Source organism: Pocillopora verrucosa, chromosome 4 (genome assembly GCF_036669915.1).
Source record: "Pocillopora verrucosa isolate sample1 chromosome 4, ASM3666991v2, whole genome shotgun sequence".
Lineage (NCBI taxonomy): Eukaryota > Metazoa > Cnidaria > Anthozoa > Scleractinia > Pocilloporidae > Pocillopora > Pocillopora verrucosa.
The window spans coordinates 23,675,243-23,694,435 of record NC_089315.1 but is presented as its reverse complement, the minus strand read 5'-3'; the positions used below and the strand labels follow the sequence as shown (position 1 = coordinate 23,694,435).

The window sequence follows — 19,193 nt, the reverse complement described above, 5'->3', positions numbered from 1 at the left end:
GAATAATAAGTAAAAACCTTATTCAGCTTTGCTACAATAAACAAGACTAGCAGATGATGGGCGAAGCTCAAATTTCGTGTTTTTATGATGCAAATGATGAAATGAGGGCAGTGTAATCAAATGAGAGAAAAAAAGAAAGACAATTAGATAGATAATTTCCTCGAACGCACTGATTTTATGTGTGACGGTTTTTCTTACAATTAATGTTGTTCAGAATTAAGTCCGAAGGTTTAACATACCTTTGTGAACTTGATTTCTAGATTCCTGATAGCTTGAGGCATTTCGACCGTTGTGGGTGTTAAAAAATTAGTTTGTAGCCGCTTAGAAAAGACTATCAGCTGATAAGTGAAAAAAAAAAACCGTAAGCTCATTTATCAGCGGTTCCTTGAAAAGGATTAGAGGGATTCATATAAGCATAAGGATCTGTAAACAGTCCACAAAAACGAACGGGACGGAAACCTGAGACACCACCCTTCCCCCCCTCTCCCCCCCTCTCCCCCTCCGGCTCATCCACCTACGAAAAGTATGAACTGGGAAGAAACTGCTCCACCCAGTCTTCTTGTATCATGTCGTAAACATTTTCAACCTGTCTGTTTTAAGGACAGAACATCAAAGAAACGATTTTCCAACGGAGACGGGAACGGGAAGCAATCTCCCAATTACAAAAATTTGAAGACTCAGAAAATCTGCGGTAAAAATAAAATGGTTTCAATTTGCAAATAGAGTAATATAGGGGGCTGCATACTACAGTTATCTTGGAGAACTCGATTTCCTCCTGACAGTAAAAAACAACGAAAGTAGTGGAGACTTTCATTTGCAAATTGGGTAAACGTATCGATAAAGAAACGTTTTTAACAATCCCGTAACGGCTGGTTTGATTGTCTGCTCAACGAAATACTTGCCAGTCCGTGGATTTTTTATTTTTAGATTGACGAGCCACAGCTGCGATCCCAAACGCGAGATCAATTTCAAACGGCCAAAAAAAACCATCAAAAGCTGTGTCCACTTGTGAAACGTGGTACATTAACAATGAAATTGGCTGAACATTCTACTTTACGAAAAGACGGGTGTGACAATCTGGCCTATGCAATCTTGACACGTGCGAGTACAATGGCTATAATGTTAACTTGAATTTCCACTCAGCAGCATCGGTTTTAAGAGGTGTTTTAGATGGTGTCGTAAACTATGACTAGTGCTGAAGAATTCCAAGAGTTTTGTTCATGATTCTGAAATACACTCGTTTTGGTGGTGGTTATCGGGAGAAACACCACTGCTATAGCTGATATGGACCCAGGTTCAGTCGCTCTAAATGGTCTTGCAGGAAGGATATGTTGGAAAGATCGAACTTTTTACCAGCCCCCCCCCCTTCCTTCCAAGACATTTAGATAGTAAGTGACCCCCCCCTCGTTATTTAATATTTGATATGGTGATGACCCCCTGTAACCTCACATCTTCTCTTATATGCTCAGTAACTATTAAAATTCAGGTCACACACGTGTTCTACGAACAGTAGTATTTACTTCCAAGTCAAATGTTTTCATTGAGCCAGCATTATTTCGTAAAATTTAGGTTGTGTACTGGAAAATGGCATTCCACTGAGAAAGACTGGTCTATAGTGACAAGTAAACACTTAATTGTAAGGGAAAATACCGTTTAACCCTTTAACTCCTACACCAAACTTGTAATTCTCCTTACTGTCAACCATACAATTCTTATAATGTTAACTCAGAGAACTTAGTATTGGATCAACTTATCATCCCCAAATTGATATTTTTCTTTATTCTCATCACTTATCTGCTTGATTTTGTATTGATGTATGAAGGAGAAATTCTGTCTTGGTCACCCGTGGGTGTTAAAGGGTTAAACACGAGATGTCATTCATGGAGAACTCTTAAAAGCGAAGAAGTTGTTATTATACATGGTCGTTGACCGAAAAAGAAATCTTTTTAACCTTCGCTAAAAGAGCAATCACATGGCAAAACCAAGATTATCAATCAGATATACTTTATGCAAATGCTTTGTGCTATTTTTAGCCGAGTCACCAGAAATAGCCCTTCCAAAACTGTAAAATCTGTTTCGTTTTCGGGGCTCAGCTGTGAACCGCTAATATAAAGGTCTGAGATCCATGGGCTTACAAGTAATTCGATCGAAAGACAAAACAGGAACCATTACAAGTTTTTCAATTGAGACCTTGATATCTGATCTAAAAATGAACTTTTCCGTTATTGTCCTAATTTTATTGCGTTATTCCATTCACTTGGCCCGTGCTGGCCTTATCAGTGAGAAAATGAAGGTATCAAAAACTGAGCATGACGTTCGTCCTGTGGGAGTCTGGAGCGGTCCACCTAAAAGGCCACCAGAAATGGCGGGAAGAGCATCCTGGGATACCTCTGGTGCTGAAATATTCTTCGTTAAGAAACCTCTTATCATGGACAAGGCGCTCAGGAACTCTTTACGTTTAGAAAATACAATAAAGGCCGAAGATTGTCCGCCAGGAATGTGGGCTTGTAAAAAGAAGATGACCATATCAAAACAGATGCTGAGGAAAGCTGTCAAGAGATCTAAGCAAAGTAAACGTCACGTGGCCAAAAGAGACACAAACCGCGCGTGCCCACCAGGGGTCTGGTCATGTTCAGCTCAAAAGAAGTTTAAAATTAGGACAAGGCATGGCATTATGGACAAGGCACTCAAGGACTCTTTTCGCTTACAAAATTTAAGAAAGGCTGAAGATTGTCCGCCAGGAATGTGGGCTTGTAAAAAGAAGATGATAATATCAAAGCAGATGCTGAGGAAAGCTGTCAAGAGATCTAAGCAAAGTAAACGTCACGTGACCAAAAGAGACACCAAGCGCGCGTGCCCACCAGGGGTCTGGTCGAGTTCAGCTAAAAAGCAGTCTAAAATTCGACGCGCAGCGGGATCGTATCCCCCAATCTGGACACGGTAGTCTGATAGTAGTAGTTTTAGTTTTTAATCATGAGAATTGATTCTATTTTTTATTGTGCCATGTATATAAACTGTTTTAAGAAAAATAAAAACTTAAGAAATAAAAAAGATGCGTCCTTTGCTTCTTTTATCTCTCGATATTCATAGCCGAGAAAAATATTGATGCCGTGGTCAAGACGTGAGAGCGCTCTTACGTCGGTTGAAAGCAAAGCCATCTTTTCAATCTTCAGACAAAGAGATGATCCGTCGCTAAACACTATTTGGCGGGTTTTCATAAGAATATAATCCGTCTATCATTTTCCTTCCCTTGTTTGTGAATTATTTGATTCAACTGCAATCTCATCAAGAAAAGTCAGTTTTTCAATTGAGAATTGACAAAATGTCCTGTAACTTTTTTTTCTTGCTTCTTTATTTCTTTTTCGTTCTTTATTGCAGTTTCGCCAACAGAGTATAAATTGGGAATAAAATTTATTGCCAATTAAACCCTAATGAGTCGGGAACATAGGAAGAAATACAGAGCCCTATGAGGGAATCAGGTACATCTTATCGTGATTCAACCAAAATCCTCACTGCGTTCGAGGAAATTATTTATAATTGGCTTTTTTTTTCCTCTCATTTGATTACACTGCTCTCATTTGATCATTTGCATCATAAAAAACACGAGATTTGAGCTTCACACATCATCTGCTTGTCTTGTTTATTAAAGCAAAGCTGAATAAGGTTTTTACTTATTATGCTCGCTCCTTTTCCGGTCAGCTGAGTACATCCTGAGCTCTATGGATAATACTGACATCACTGTCTTCACATAAAAAGGATTCGAGTATAACTTGAAACATTATACTCTAAAGGACCACCACGAGATAAACAAGTCAATGATTCTTGCAGAAAGACACTAAGATGTTTTGGATCCTACTGCTTTCGTCGTTGGTAAGTGAAAATTTAAGTGAAGGTAAATGTTTACATGCAATAGGTTTGTAGTTTGTATTAGACCAGTTGATCGTGCGGAACTTTATAATCCGAGACAACAGGCATCGAGGTGGAAGTAAACGGTCAAGACCAGGCTGGACGAAAACTGAAAAAAATTGTGTGATTTAATATGATTTCCCTCTTGATTTTCCTATCGTTCAGGCGCCACCATATGCGAATTCTCAATTTTCTTTGACTTTGCAGTACACGAAGCGGATAAGTCTTTAATGTCAAAAGTAAGTCGTTCGAAGCTGCCATTTTCATCCTGTCAACCAAATCTCATGTCTCATTGCAGGCCATATTGAACGTCAGATCTTCGAGGCACATTCCAGGTAGGCCTGAATCGCTCATGAATTCTGACACTGGCCGGTATTAGAGTGGCTCAGAGTTTATCAAGACGCTGCACCAAAACTATATGAACAGATCAAGATATTATTACTTATCCACAATAGAGGGCTTATTATGCTTGTCGAGGGCTTGATTGATAAGATTGGCTGATAACGTACACCACATTTCTGTCAAGAGTTACATCTGATTGTTCACACACCAGCTTTCCAAGGGTAAAGTTTGCCTTTACGGAGTTGCACAAGTGTGCTTTTGGTTATGATTTTCACACACTTTGAAAAGTTGATACATCTCACTCCATACTCTCCCTTAAGCTGGCCTCGTCGCTATCATGCCTATTAGGACCAAAGCAGAGAATTTTATAACTATATGCTTTCATTTGTTTCACCTCAATAGAAAAAAATCCGTTATGGTATCACCTACATCGCTTTTATATTACGCAAAGTGAAGTATTTTCTTTACATTCCCTAACGATGCCGCCGTAGATCAGCCAAAGCTTGGTGTAAAAAATAGAAATACAGAGGCTCAAGGTCTCAATTGTATCCTTCGTTTAATCATTGCTGAGTTCGCTTAACATTGAAATTTTAAGCTTATATATCTCTCATCTCATATCTCTCATCCAGAATGCCCCGTTGCCATGGATGTAGCGTTCATGATTGACGTGTCAGGAAGCATTATGCAACCAGACTTGGCTGCTTTGAAAACCTTGATCAGTAAAGTTATCTCACAATTTGCAATAACAGCTGATGGTGAGTTTTTTTCTTGCAGTTAAATGTTGTTCAAAATTTAGTCACTTTTTTTCGGTTCGTCTTTTCATCTTAAAGCTTTAATGTAATGGGTCAATCAAATTGAAGCTACAACATCCCCACCCTCCCCCCCCCTTCCTTAGCAACTTTCGTTTAATAAGTAAAGTGCTTACACTTGTATCACCATGCACATTAAAAAAACAAAACAAAAACAAATGAAAAGTTCTCGTAAGTTTGTCTTTTTATCCTTACAAAGTCTAACTAGCTTCCAGCTTCTTACTTGATACCTAACGACTCCTTTCATCTCATGTTCCTATACATGAGAAGACTGGGGACGAATTTAGTCACAAAACTATCCTCCGTAGTCAATTCAATGTACATATTTATTCACTTTTTTCAGGGGCTCACGTGGCGTTGATGACTTTTGCAGATACCCCCAATGATCAATACTATTTTAAAGATAAACAGAATATTTTTTCAATCCAAGAGGCTGTACAGGGTTTATCTCACCCCGGAGGAGGATCAAAGATGGTTGTGGCTTTTAAGGAGGCTCGCAAATTATTTTCAGAAGCTGCAGGTGGAAGAGATTTCGTTACACGTGTGCTTGTCATTGCCACTGATGCTGACTTCTATGGTAGGATTCAATTGTTTTAGGTGAAACTACTCACTGCAGTTTGTTGTTTTATATTTAAAATGGATACATTATCACAAATTCGTAGAGTATGGAGAATTTAACAGAGCGACAGTGGTCTGTGTTGTTATCAACAACAGCAATCGTCATCGCAGTGGTAAAAATGTTGTGGCCGAGTTCTAGGTAGGACCTTCCGGCGGTCGAAATCTAATTACAACGTACTACATTTTTACCCATCTGTAGCCCCTACGTTACTTTCATTGAGAAATTGCCCGCGCAGGTTTGGATGACATGAAACGAAATGAAAACAAATGGGATGAACGTTCTGTATTATTTATTTCATTTCCTTCCAGAGAACGATTTCAAGCTGGCTGTGAACTCTTCACAACAAGTCAAAGATGATGGGATTATCATCATTGGCCTAGGAATCAGCTCCCAAGTTAAACCGATAATGTTAAAAGCGCTTTCTTCCTCAGAGGAGCAGATTTTGCTGGTTCCCCACAGCGCCTCACCTGTTAAAAAAGATATCGCGGGTGATCTTATTTCAATGATATGCGAAGGTAAGTTTTATTCAAATGACTGTTCGGTTATAATTACTGAATATGAGTTGCTCTGAAGATATTTAACTGGCTTTATGCCTTAGTTAGTTTGTTGACTGCACCTAAGTTGTGATGCAAGTGTAAGAAAAAAACTTTACACGAAGTAGGGGGGTCGTTTGCGGTGTTTCCCGACCACAATCCTAGATATGACCCGCCAGCCGACACTCAACGGCGCTACGATACGTGGGGCGAAGCTCTTCTATTTAGAGGTGGCGAGCGATGAACACAGTGTTGTAATGGCTAGATGGCGTGCTTTTCAGGCCGTCAGCTTGTGTGGTTGTTTGCAACCCTCACACGAGTTGTACACAACCACACAAGCCAGTAAGTCACGATGTTGTAAAAGCCCATAACTGTTTGAGTAAAGCTCGAGACAGAATGGAGTTTTCCTTTTCCCCACTTTCGCTTATTTTACTGATTTCGATAAACGTTTCCATTAATTTTCTTTCGCTTAATTTGCGAGATAACAGCTGCTTTTCATTTGAAATTTGGCGCGCAGCAGGCCAGAGTTGATTCCTTCGCGCATGCCCAACGTTTTACCGCTGTGTTGATCGAGTCTCACGGGCTCTTCATACCGCAGGGTTAGTTAGAAGTAGGAGCCTACTCACAAGGTTTTCTAGGCAGTACATTCATCTGAAATCTTATCCTTCAATAATTCAATGGTAGTAACACAAAAACACTCTATGATGAGCGGTTCGAGGCATTTTATCCTATCACCCTCATTATCATATCGTTATTGTCTCCTTCTGTTTTTCGTCTCAGTTGCTAGAAAACCAGAAGCAATCGTTTCTTTGAGGATGGAAGGGTCTGCTTTACAAGGTCACCTGATCAAGGCTATGCACTCAGATAATGAGTTGCTATGTGCGTTAGCGTGTCTGAACACCAGAAACTGTTTCTCGTTCAACTACAGTATGAACAGCCAACTCTGTGAACTGAACCATACAAACAGGCTTACATCATCCGATGATTTGATCTTAAATCCTGATTATGCACACTACGAAATGGTTTTCAATTAAGAATTTACTCTCAGCTGCTTGCAGTCGACTCTGGAAACGAACAAGTAGACTATTTGTGGTGACAGACATGAAGGAAGTTAACTGCCGCTTTTTCAGTGTGACATAGGAGCCAGGAACTTAAATATCACTAGCTATTGAATGTCGACGTCAGTAGATGAGGAATTCACCATCGATAGCCAAGAACCTGCGTAATCGTTGTCGCAAAGACACTAAATAAGATATTTATGCCAAAATCATCGAATGCGTACATAAACGTTGGTAATAATTCAGGTTGATTTGTGCATTGGAACACTGAAGTCTAAGTGTGCGTCTTAGGTCACCTAGATTGGAAAACAGTTCGAAGAGAATCGAGGAAAGCCGTCGCTACGAGTTAGTTTGTCGAAAAAAAGAAACCTTCAGTAAATATGCTCGCGGGAACGTGAAAATAGAACGCACATAACTGTTCGGTAAAAAAGCAAAGTTCAATTGAGCGTCGAAAGTAATTGGGGATTGCTTTGGTATTGTATACTTTCGTTATGTGATTGGTCCAGAAAACTCGCGCCACTCTCTCAACCAATCAGATTCAAAACTAAAACCAATCGCGACTTGGTCACTCGCGTTTTAGAAAGTTTGTTTGTTTTCACTGGAGTTCTCATTTGTTCCTGGTGATATTTTCTTTACCGTTATTAGACGTTGAGATTGCTTTGGTTCTTGGTTTTATGACACTAAATCAAAATGCACTCTATAAAGAAAAAATGTAGCTATGTATGTCCTTTCTCTCAGTAATTCATCATTAAATTCTTTGGGACACAACAGTTTCCGGATGTTGAAAAAAATTAAAATTACAAATTTGGAATGCTCTCATATGCACTGGAAATCCAGGTCTGCTGGAAATCTGACCTTTACCGACTTTACAAGATGTTTGATTCTTTGCGTTTTCTTTACTCTCACACCTACTTCGTCTCAGTTTTTGCCCTCAAACAGGAAGTCGCTAAAAAACTCTGTGGACGCAAGTACACCAGAATTAAAAAAAACCAAACATTTCATTTATTTCTCCTCTTTTACTGATAAAATATCCAAATTTTATTTGAGTAAACGGTGCGGAAACCGTAAGATTGTTTTTGTGTCCAGCACACCGTATTTTGGATTATTCTTTATCCCTATCCACGTGCCACGTGCATAACAGCTTCTGGGGTCGTGGGACATCATTCATAACACCCACTCACGCGTTGTAATACTGTGGGGCGATGTCACTCATAAACCATTTGCTGGTGATAGAACCAGCGCACTTCTCTTTCACTTCACGAAAGAACGTACACATAGTTGTGAAATCTTCATGATTAGAAAGGCACCATGCAACAGGAAATCCTTCACCATACTCATCTACCATTAGGCATGTAGTGAGAAGGAAGTCGTAAGCGTTGGTACCATGAGCACTGTCACAACAAATACCTTTGATCCCAAATTTCTGAAGCATGTGCCTTTGAAAAGGACTCTGTATTATCAACACAAAGTCCTCCTTAGATAAGTCATACCCTTCTACCATTTCATCCTGAAACTTGCAGAAGAGTATGGGATTAGTATCTGCTGATTGTTCCCATTCCGTAATCCAAGCCAACACACTATCTTGATCATTGATGTGACGCTGAAAGTCTTTCAGCCCGAAAGCTCTTTCAATGTTCAACAGATCCTTTTTTTCCAACAGATGATACCGAAAGAAGTTATTCTCCGTTACACTATCTCTGATGTCGTCAAGAATCTTCTCCCTCGGAACCCCCTGTTGGATTTTTGCCGCAAGCTCTTGCCTTTTTCCTTTTGGTAGCCACGTATGCTGGATGTCTCTTGTGTGGCCATAGTGGGTATAGCAGATCTCCACTTTTGCTTTGCCATCCGCTAGATTAGATATATTAAGTGTGGAAGTACAGTTCCTCTCTATCTTGCAGGTTCCTGTGAAACGAAAAATGCAGAGTATTCCAACATTAAAACTAAATGAATTAAAATCGTTTCTGATCGATTGTTTATTCAAATTTAGTACAATAAAGTAACGATGCAACATTATTAAAAAAAAAGAGACAGATGAAAGATATGTAGAAAGACAGATAAATAAATATCTCCTATAGCATTTAATGAATTAAAATGATATTTATAATAAGTAATTTCGAGATTTCTCTTAGTTTGAAACAAAGATCTTGAGATGACATGCCTGCAAAGTAGAGATTTCTTTCGTTGACCTGAACTAGTACCTTGAGACTTTCCTCTTCTCTTTCCAGTTCTGCGTGGCCTCTGACTCCCACAACGGTTGCACTGGAAATAATCGACCCTAAGCCCACTGTTTTTTTGTTTCTTGGAACCTTTATTAGTAAATAAATAAGCAAATAAAAAGTTAACAAATAAGTGAATGAATGAATGAATAAATTAACTAATTAATCAATTAATTAACTAACAATTACTGGTTGAAAGTGAGACATGTTAATTGCCTGCAGAGACTGCCCTTATTGCATTTTCAAGGGTTACCGCTTTCTTTAAGTAACGCACCTGTCGCCTTGACAAAAGAGCAGCCTTCCTTCTCCTCAGTGTCCGCTTTCCACGTCTCGAATTCTAAGATAAAGATATATTATGTGTCATTTGGGACTCGGCCACACTCAAGACATAGACACTTCCCACTTTGGAACGCTCTCTTCCCGACAGCCTTAGTATGTTGATGTGTCTCTTCATGTGTCTCTTCATGTTTGATAGTTTAACACAAGAATATTCACATTCAGGACATTGATGAGACTTCCCGGTTCCTCGTTCACCTCTATGCTGCTCTCCACTACCTGGCCTATGCTTTGGGCTGTCATCACAGTTTCTCTTCTCATCACAAGTGACTCCATCGCCGTCAGTTGCTCTGTCACGATCGCCCTTGTTTTTTCCATCTTTCTCTCCACCTACTCTCTTAACAGGAATATTACGGTATTTCTCTTGACTGGCCTTGTCATTTCTGTTTTCACTTTTGTTTACTTTTTTTTCACATTTCATATTTCATATTTCAATTTCATTGATCTTTTGTAACTGTTTGTTGTCCAGGATCCTCTATCCTCTATCCTCTATCCTCTGCTTCACTGCTGCTTTGAGTGCTCTCAGTTCTGCCTGCTCTTTCCGCTTTTCTTTGAATACAAAGTCCCTTCTCATTGTTCTCTGCTGTGTTGTCTCTCTCATCTATGTCTCCTTTTGATGATGGTACTCTAAGAGTGTCCAAGTCCGAATTGTAGTCTGAATGGCTCTCGTGACTAAGTTCGGGGCGAAGAAAAGAAGATGGAACCACATGCTCAGGGTTAATTGATTTCTCACCGATCCATCCCATGATCACTCTACGCAAGTACTTTGTATAGCGCGTGGGGCACTTATGAAGGCATTTGAAGGTGCACCGCCTGCGATTGACCTGAAGGGGGTATTTAGATGCACAGCTGAATCCACATTTGTGCTCCCGTTCAATAGAAACGTTACTTGAAGTGTGACACTCGAAAACGGAGTAGTCGGATAAACATTCCCCATAAATGTGCTCGATGAATTGCTCTAATCTAGGCAAGAGGTCGACTGGTACGCTCCAAGCCAGTGAGTCACCATAGACTATTTTCTTTTTTTCCCGATCAACATGGCACATTGTCCAGTGACAACCACTCCGGGATCCGCTTGCAATGAATACATTGCCACTTGAATCCTTACCCACATTAAGGGCAAAGAACAAACTCGTTGGCTTTGACTGGCCATCTGGAAGAGAGCGAGCCCCGAACGCCTCTACATCCAACACGTGATTTATGTGAACTCAGAGAGTTTTTTTCTGTGAAATATTTAGATCGTCAAGCAACCAATGTACATGATCAGATAAGATCCACCGATCGCAACAAACATTCGCCATTTCATTGGGTGACATTTGAAGACCATCGACCTGCTTATCAAATTTTTCTCCGTAAATAAGATTTGGAACTTTTTGATAGAATCAGTGGCAGGATGGCTTATCACAGAAAGTGGGCGAGGGTAGGTCGATGCAAACCAGTCGAGTTCTTTCTCGACAGCTCTCTTAATATCTATTGCCTCGGTAATCCGAAGCATGCCTTTGATTCCATCGTCATCAAAACAACCCAAAGAACTTTCCGCGTAGCAATAGCTTTTTGGATTAGAGTTCTTAACTCTCCTCATTTCATCCCTCCATGACTCTAACGTATGCCTATCCGGAATGTACTGCGAACTCAGTAAATTCGATTGTTGTTTCGGTTGGTCGTGAACTTCTACCTTCCCATTTCTGAGCCTTTTTAGGTGAGGAAATTGGCATTCAAAAGCTTGAAATCTGGTTAATTCACTCAGAGTTCCTGAGGTCAGGTCTTTGCTATTTTGCTTAGCCGAAAACATCTGTAATTATAGAAAAAAATTATAACCCAAGTTATGCCTTGGCTTTACATTAATACTTCACAACGAAAACCATTCAAGTTACTCTGCACGTAAGAAACATGAAATTAAGTGAAACTGATACCTTCTGCAATGGGACAAAGACGATAGTAATCCAAGAAGTCAAACGAGAAAGCCAAAAATTCTCCGGCGTACAACTTCAATTATCCGGCACGACTTAAACATTTCAGCACGACTTCAACTTTCCCGCGCGACTTTAACATTCCGGCGCGACTTTAACTTTCCGGCACGAATTTAACATTCCGGCACGACTTTTAATTTTCCGGAACGTCTTTCTCTGGTCTGTAAAAATTAAAGTTGAAGTCTTGCCAGCTAAAAACTGAGGTAGTGAAAATTAAAGTTGAGGTGGTGGAAAAATGTTGATGAGAAGTACGAGATGGTTCTTATGTCAATCGCAACGTCACGCAACACTGGAAAGGCACTGCGTGTGCACCTGCTGCAAAAGAGTATTTGACTGAGTAGGAGGGCCGGACGGGAACTGATACCGACCGAGCGCAGCGATTGAATGAGAGCCAAATATTTTCCTGTCCGGCCCCACCTTAGTCAGTGAATACGAATTTATAATATGATTGTCACACTGTCTTTTTCTTTCTTCTTTCGCATCTCGTAGGCCCTCGCGCGGGGATTTTCTTTTAATTGTTTCGATAAAAGCGCCCGGGAGATCGTACTGGTATTAGAATAAATAGACATTATCACTGAAAAAGTGCATGGCCGGCTTTGTTTAAAAGCATGGTAGAGTTCAACATAGGAAGAACGTAGTAAAACACTAAAATCCAAAACGATTGGCAAAAAAAAAAGAGAAAAAAAATAATAAATGCACGCGCACGAGTCGGAGCTATTCCTGTCAGCGGTGAAATACAGGAATGGCTCCAGTCTCCGGTCGTCCGCCTGAACTGAATAATTAGTTTAGTCAATAAAACTAGTCAGCGGATGACTTTATCGCCGGAATATCGCTGAACGACCTTGCTGAACAAGAAAGGCCTTCTCTTCGTTATATAAGTAACCATTTCCTGTTCCACACATCGGTATTTTTCACTCGCATTGATATTTCATCGTTCCGCTTCGAGACACAGTCAAACAAGAGTTAAGATATAACTTATTACTTTTACTATTTTTATCATCCAATTACAGGTCGGAGCCATTCCTGTATTTAGTCGCTTGTCGGTGTTTTGGGTACCCCCGCGTTTTTGGTATAACGCTCAACCATCGATTATGATGGCCCAGTGAAATACAAATCCAAGGAATCGCTGTCAAAAGTCATTACATCTTCCAACATTCCGAAACGAGACTCCTCAAGATGAATATACCCGAGCAAGGGCACAAAACTCCACATACTGTGTCTGTGATTGTTGAGGATGGGAAGGAATTCAAGACGCTTTCACATATTCTTTCCACAGCAAGTCCCTTCTTTGAAAAACTTCTCTCCAGCAACATGAAAGAGAATCAGGAGGGGGTTATTCGATTGGAGGTCTTCACGGAGTCGCTGATGAAAGATGTTCTCGAGTTTATTCAGACTGGTAACGTTCGGATTTCGACTCGTGAAAATGCCGAAGAGCTCGTTGCAGCAGCGGATTACCTATGTCTCTCCAAGCTCAAGTCGTTCGCTGGGAAGTTTATCGAGCAGACCATGTCCTCTTCAAACTGCGTTTCAACTTACTTCATGGCGGAAAAATTCGATCATTCCGAGCTGTTAGACAGCGTGCGGAAGTTCATCTTATCAAATTTTGCCGACGTCGCACAAACAGAAAACTTCCCACGTTTACCGAGTCACGAAGTTGAACAGTTGGTGTCCAGCGACGATATTGTTATCAATTCAGAGGAAGACGTTTTCAATGCAATTTTCAAGTGGACCCTTCACAAGAAAAGTGAAAGAAGCAAAGAATTCTGTAAACTCTTCAGTCACGTTCGATTGACCTTTCTGTCGCGTGACTTTTTACTGAAGGATGTCGTGACAAACGAAATTGTGACAGAAAATGAAGACTGTATTGATCGCGTGAACAGTGCGTTAGCTTGGATGAATCGAAAAACCGACTGCGACCTTTCCCGGCCGTATTCTCCAAGGAAGGCAATGGAGACATGTGTCATTGCAATATGGGGAGAGGATAAGACATTCCGCCCTCTTTTCTATGTTCCTGAAAATAATGATTTTTATCAGCTACCGGGTATGGCCGAACCGGACTGTGTACCACAGCATGTCTTCTCATGCCGAGGGAAACTATTCTTTGTTGCCCAGGAAGTAAATAAATCGCAATATTATGACCCAGACTCCAACTGCTGGCATCCAGCACCATGGACGAAGACCGATTCAAAGCCAAATTGGTGCAAAACTAACCGTCGAGAGATAGGCAAACTATTTCTTCGCGCAGTGTTAGTTGTCGAAAACGAAATTTGTTTTATTGAAGAAAATCTACAAATTTATTCAAGCTGTCTCTGTCAATTTAACTTGGACAAGAAATCCACGACTCGCTCGAAGGACTGGTTAAAAACAATAAGGACTTGTCTCGTTACTTTGGGCCAGTACATCTACGTCATAGGAGGGACAAAATCCGACGTAAATATCGTCCCCCATTGCTCTAGGTATGACATCGTGAAAAACAAATGGCAGAAATTGGCAAACTTACGCTTTGCAAGATTTAGAGCCCTTGGAATTGGAACACAAGAAAAGATTTACGTCGCTGGAGGATGGCTCGACTTCGGCGGTGAGATTACCAACACGTGTGAGGTTTACAGTGTATTGACTGATGAGTGGCATTTAATTGGTCGTTTAACAGTTCCCCGGGACATTGGAAACATGCTATCGATCGATGAATCTTTGTACGTATTGGGTGGAGTTTGCCATCCCGTTCTTGGAAAGATATGGTCAGTTGAAAGCTACGAACACGAAAAAGATGAGTGGAAAGAAAACCGACATTTCCTTGACATTCACAAAATCATGACGTTCACAGCGTGTACCTGTAGACTGTTGAAAGACGTGTCAGTTAAGCTGAAGCACCATGGCAACTCTTAATCAATATCAAAGCCTCATGCATTAGTATGATATCCATATGTTAGACCCCATTTTGTTGGGGTTGAGTGCCAAGGAAATTTTCTTGTCGTGTCCATGGAAACTGTTGGGTTTCACTAAGTAGGTCAGTCAGGAGCACATACTCTTCCATTCCATTCTACATCCTGTCTTTCTTCAATGATCACCCATGTAACAATCCAGTACAATCACGTTACTTGATTACAGTCCTTTTACATCATTCAATAGTCTTACAGTGATTACACTAATGTTGCTATAGTACTCAATACACTACAGAATAGTTTAAAGAAACAGCCACCTTTCCACACAAAATATATAGCCGGTTACGTAGAATAGTCCATTTTACAGTTACGTGCTTGGTTGCCAAGCCTTTGAACAGGAGTGAGGCAAAGGTGGCCTTGTTATGATACAAACGTTGCTCTTTTTCAAATGTAAATTACTTTGTTATTATGCTAACTAGATACTGGTCTATATCACAACAATTGCTCTGACGAAGGGCTAACGCTCGAAACGTCAGCTTTTTTACTCTTTACGGTGGCCAATTTACGTTTTCAACCTAGTTGTTAACACTAAATTACCTGCTATACTCTGCCACCGACGCAGCACCACAGTTTCTTCACTTACCTCCTTTATTCATCTATCACAGTAAGGTCACCTTCAGCCTCACTCCAAATCAAAGGCTTGGCAACTAAGTACACAACTGTAAAATGGCCCATTGAATGGCAGATTTTCGGTGAATAAAAAATGTCTGCCGTTATGGCCTCGAACATGCATGTAACAGTAATTCCAATCTGTTTTATAACTCAAACTTTAACATATCCTTAACCAAAGAAACGTTCATTTTAGAATGAGTGATTGGGGCCTCCTATTAATGAAACCCAGTTGGTGCTAATTTGAAGAAGGCACTAAGAACGTCAGAACAACACAGCCTATATTTCATGTAGATATAAATTGCAACATTAGAAAGAGAAACAAGAACATGTCTTTCAATAGAGACACAACAATTTCTTGGCGTTGCACGCATTTGCTTTCACTTTGCTTCAACTGATGTAACTTATTAGTGTCCTGCTGGTAAGAAGTTTATTCTTCCACTTTTTAGCCCTCAATAGTCTTTGGGATCTTTAGTCAAGCGGATGCAAGCGCGAAACGAGCGCTTAGGGCGCGTCACGCGGAAAGAAATGAACGGTATTCCGCCTAAGCGGGACCTATCCTTCGCGCTTATCGCGTGCTCGACTAAAAACTGAAAAAAAATATTCCATAACAAGCAGATAATCGCATGTCTGTGAATACCCAGGGGCTAGTAATGGTAAAATCTGTGGACGATTTTCATAATTAGTCACCAGTAATTTTCATTTGCGTTTGAAAGGCACGTGGAAAGCATTTGAATAGTATGTGTAAATATCGTCCCTTTCGAACAGTGTTTTCTCATGCTTTTCAATTAGTTCTTGAGGCAGACAACTGAGAACTTGCCCTCATGCATTGGCATTGGAGTCTTGACGGCGATTTGTGAATGATCCGACCACAAATTCTTAACAGTCGAGCATCCAGCGGATTCCTTGACTCGTCCCCAGTAGTCAAAATGGGTGCAACCAATGTGAGTGGGATAGAAGGAAGAAGTGTGATGGGTAAGGAAAAAACGAGAGAGGAAGTTCTTCTCCTTCCCGTCACTCCTTTTTACCCCATTTCAGCGCCGCGCATATTTTGAAAACGACTGGGGACGAGTCGAAAAATCACCAAATATCATATTGCACTGTCGCTGTCTGAAGTAGTCTTATGATCGCTACAGCCCTCTTTCGTAAAAAAAAAAACGTTAACACAGCGACTGTCCATTGTTTTGATAGCTTAAACATATCCCGATAAACTTTGCTGTTAGGTTCGCCAAGTCTTAACTCTTTCCACAACTCCTAAACGAGCTGACAGCTGAAGATGAATTTGTCCGATCAAGCAGAGTCTGAATTGCCTAAAACTGTGTCTCTGATTGTTCAGGATGGGAAGGAATTGAAGACGCTTAGACATGTTCTTTCCCAAGCAAGTCCCTTCTTTGAAAAACTCCTCACCATCAACATGAAAGAGAATAACGAAGGAGTAGTTCGATTGGAAGTCTTTGATGAATCGCTAATGAAAGATGTTCTCGAGTTTATTCACACTGGTAACGTTCAGATTTCGACTAGTGAAAATGCCGAGGAGCTCATCGCGGCAGCGGATTACATGTGTCTCTCCAAGCTCAAGTCGTTCGCTGGGAAGTTTATCGAGCAGACCATGTCCTCTTCAAACTGCGTTTCAACTTACTTCATGGCAGAAAAATTCGATCATTCCGAGCTGTTAGACAGCTCGCGGAAGTTTATGTTATCAAAATTTGTCAACGTTGCACAAACAGGAAATTTCCTACGCTTACCGAGGCATGAAGTTGAACAATTGGTTTCCAGCGACGATGTAGTTATCGAGTCAGAGGAAGACGTTTTTAAGGCAATATTAAGGTGGACCCTTCACAAGAAAAGTGAAAGAAGCAAAGAATTCTGTAAACTCTTCTGTCACGTTCGATTAACATTTCTGTCGCGTGACTTTTTACTGAATGATGTCGTGACAAACGAACTTGTGACAGAAAATGAAGATTGTATCAGTAGCGCGACTAACGCTTTAGCTTGGATAGATCGTGCTGGTGACGATGACCTTTCAAGACCGTTTTCTCCACGAAAGGCTCTTGAGAAAAGTGTCATCGCAATTTACAGAAAGGATAAGCCTTTTAAGAACCCTCTCTTTTACCTTCCCAAAAAGAATGATATTTATCGCTTGCAGGGCATGGCCAAAACGGACTGTGAACCGGAACATATCTTCTCATGCCGGGGGAAACTGTTTTTCGTTTCCAAAGAAGTGGATGAATCACAATATTATGACCCAGACTTCAACTGCTGGCGTGCAGCACCCTGGACGAAAACAGATTCAGAAATAAACTGGCTGCACTGGCGAGCAATGGGTATACGACATCGTCGCAAAGTAGTAGTCGTTCAGAACGAAATTTGTTTCATAGAAGAAGATTTAGAGGAAGACTCAAGCTGTCTCTGGAAATTCAACCTGGACACGAATTCCACGAGTTGCTCGAAAGACTGGCTGGAAAGAACAAGAATTTGTGCCGTAACTGTTGGGAAGTACATTTATGCTATCGGTGGGGTTAGAGACATAAATATTATTAAACAATGCTCGAAGTTTGACATCGCGGAAAACAAATGGGAGAAGTTAGCGGATTTAAACCTGACCAGGTATGATGCTCTTGGAGTTGGAACACAAGAAAAGATTTACGTCGCTGGAGGGTGGCTGGACTTTGATGAGATTACCAACACGTGTGAAGTTTACAATAGGTCCACAGATGAGTGGAACTTGATGTGTCGTTTAACAGTTTCCCGGCCTTTTGGAAACTTGGTGTTAGTTGGTAATTCTTTGTACGCGGTGGGTGGTGCTGTACATGATTTATTTAGAAAGATATGGTCAGTTGAGAAGTACGACTATGAAAAAGATGAGTGGGAAGAAAAGGAACGTACCCTCTGCGTTGAAAACATTTCGCCGTACCAAGCCTCTTCCTTTACACTTTTGAAAGAGGAATCAGTCAAGTTGAAACGTTACAAAGGTATCTTTCGCTGAGAAGTCCTTCCGGTTTCGGGAAACCCAAACCAAAATAACGATAGATCTTTAAGAACACTGCACTACGTACCTACGTTCCTTAAAAAACCATTTTTTTCTCGTCGAGTTCTGTTCCAACAATTATCTCAACCTTTTTACACCCTAACATTAGTATGAATGTTCTTCATAATGTACGCTATACATTCCCAAGGTGCTGACATGGAGAATTTGTTTAACAATCAAGCTTCTTCAGTTGGTGAACATTTCCTTTATTCCCATTACCTCAATGTTTGATTCAGGAGTGATATTGTAAGGAGAAATTAGATGCTGGTTACTATTAGTAGTAAAAGGGTTAAGCGACCCCATGCAAATTTCCAGGGGGTCTGTGACCCCTTTAGAAACCAAAAGTTTGACAAACTCTTTTAGTTTGTGTTTCCACTAAGAGTCTAACCACTAGATAATATAGAATCCTTGTGTTACTCAGATATCAAAATGAAGAAAATAACTGTTCTGTATTCTAATGAAAAGTTCTCTACTGAAGGGAAAATAATTTCCAGTGATTTTATGGGGAAAAAAATGAAATTGCAAGCTTTCATTTCCTAAAACTATTAATGAATAAAAGAACACCATATTGCTTGATTTAAAAATGTAATTTCTGATTTTTGAGTAACATGGGAACAAATTAGTCAGAAATTAATATTCTGATGGCACATTGAAGAGTTTTGCATGCATCATGGAAGTTTCAGATTATTTAAGCATTTTGCAGGAAAATTAAGTCATTCTAGGTCAGTCAGTCCTATGTTTGACCACTTTCTTTTTTGTATTTGTTATAATTTTGGTATTCTAACTCCTTGTAAAATATCATTACATTCACTGATATTTCTTTGT

The 19,193-nt window shown here is 40.3% G+C and overlaps 3 protein-coding genes and 1 pseudogene across 4 annotated transcripts; 3 read left to right on the top strand and 1 right to left on the bottom strand.

The window, feature by feature from the left end:
• The first annotated feature begins 3,797 nt into the window (after window positions 1-3,797).
• LOC136280392 (von Willebrand factor A domain-containing protein 2-like) lies at window positions 3,798-7,243 on the top strand. The gene is made up of 6 exons (XM_066165403.1): window positions 3,798-3,870; window positions 4,205-4,241; window positions 4,878-5,003; window positions 5,488-5,634; window positions 5,985-6,191; window positions 6,990-7,243. Exons 1-6 carry the CDS (start codon window positions 3,841-3,843, stop codon window positions 7,241-7,243), a joined length of 801 nt encoding a protein of 266 aa, XP_066021500.1. The 5' UTR covers window positions 3,798-3,840.
• A 1,126-nt stretch (window positions 7,244-8,369) lies between these two features.
• Window positions 8,370-10,240, bottom strand: LOC136280391 (uncharacterized; annotated as a pseudogene).
• A 2,361-nt stretch (window positions 10,241-12,601) lies between these two features.
• On the top strand, window positions 12,602-15,856 carry LOC131774999 (kelch-like protein 20). 2 transcript variants are annotated; one of them, XM_059091097.2, is made up of 2 exons: window positions 12,602-12,667; window positions 12,800-15,856. In XM_059091097.2, exon 2 carries the CDS (start codon window positions 12,966-12,968, stop codon window positions 14,673-14,675), a length of 1,710 nt encoding a protein of 569 aa, XP_058947080.2. In that variant the 5' UTR covers window positions 12,602-12,667; window positions 12,800-12,965; the 3' UTR covers window positions 14,676-15,856. The 2 variants fall into 2 exon arrangements, with proteins under 2 accessions (XP_058947080.2, XP_058947079.2); XM_059091096.2 differs by having other exon boundaries at window positions 12,611-12,693.
• Window positions 15,857-16,616: 760 nt separating this feature from the next.
• LOC131774994 (kelch-like protein 17) lies at window positions 16,617-18,326 on the top strand. The gene has a single exon (XM_059091092.2). The coding sequence runs from the start codon at window positions 16,617-16,619 to the stop codon at window positions 18,324-18,326; it is 1,710 nt and encodes a 569-aa protein (XP_058947075.2).
• The last annotated feature ends 867 nt before the right edge of the window (window positions 18,327-19,193 follow it).

What these genes read in the sequence shown, in the direction of transcription:
- LOC131774994 (XM_059091092.2), top strand. Translation starts at nt 16,617, where the DNA reads ATGAATTTGTCCGATCAAGCAGAGTCTGAATTGCCTAAAACTGTGTCT.
- LOC131774999 (XM_059091097.2), top strand. Translation starts at nt 12,966, where the DNA reads ATGAATATACCCGAGCAAGGGCACAAAACTCCACATACTGTGTCTGTG.
- LOC136280392 (XM_066165403.1), top strand. Translation starts at nt 3,841, where the DNA reads ATGTTTTGGATCCTACTGCTTTCGTCGTTG. An exon ending in TCCTACTGCTTTCGTCGTTG is followed by an intron (nt 3,871 to 4,204) that starts GTAAGTGAAAAT and finishes GTCTCATTGCAG; the next exon opens with GCCATATTGAACGTCAGATC. An exon ending in TATTTCAATGATATGCGAAG is followed by an intron (nt 6,192 to 6,989) that starts GTAAGTTTTATT and finishes TTTTCGTCTCAG; the next exon opens with TTGCTAGAAAACCAGAAGCA.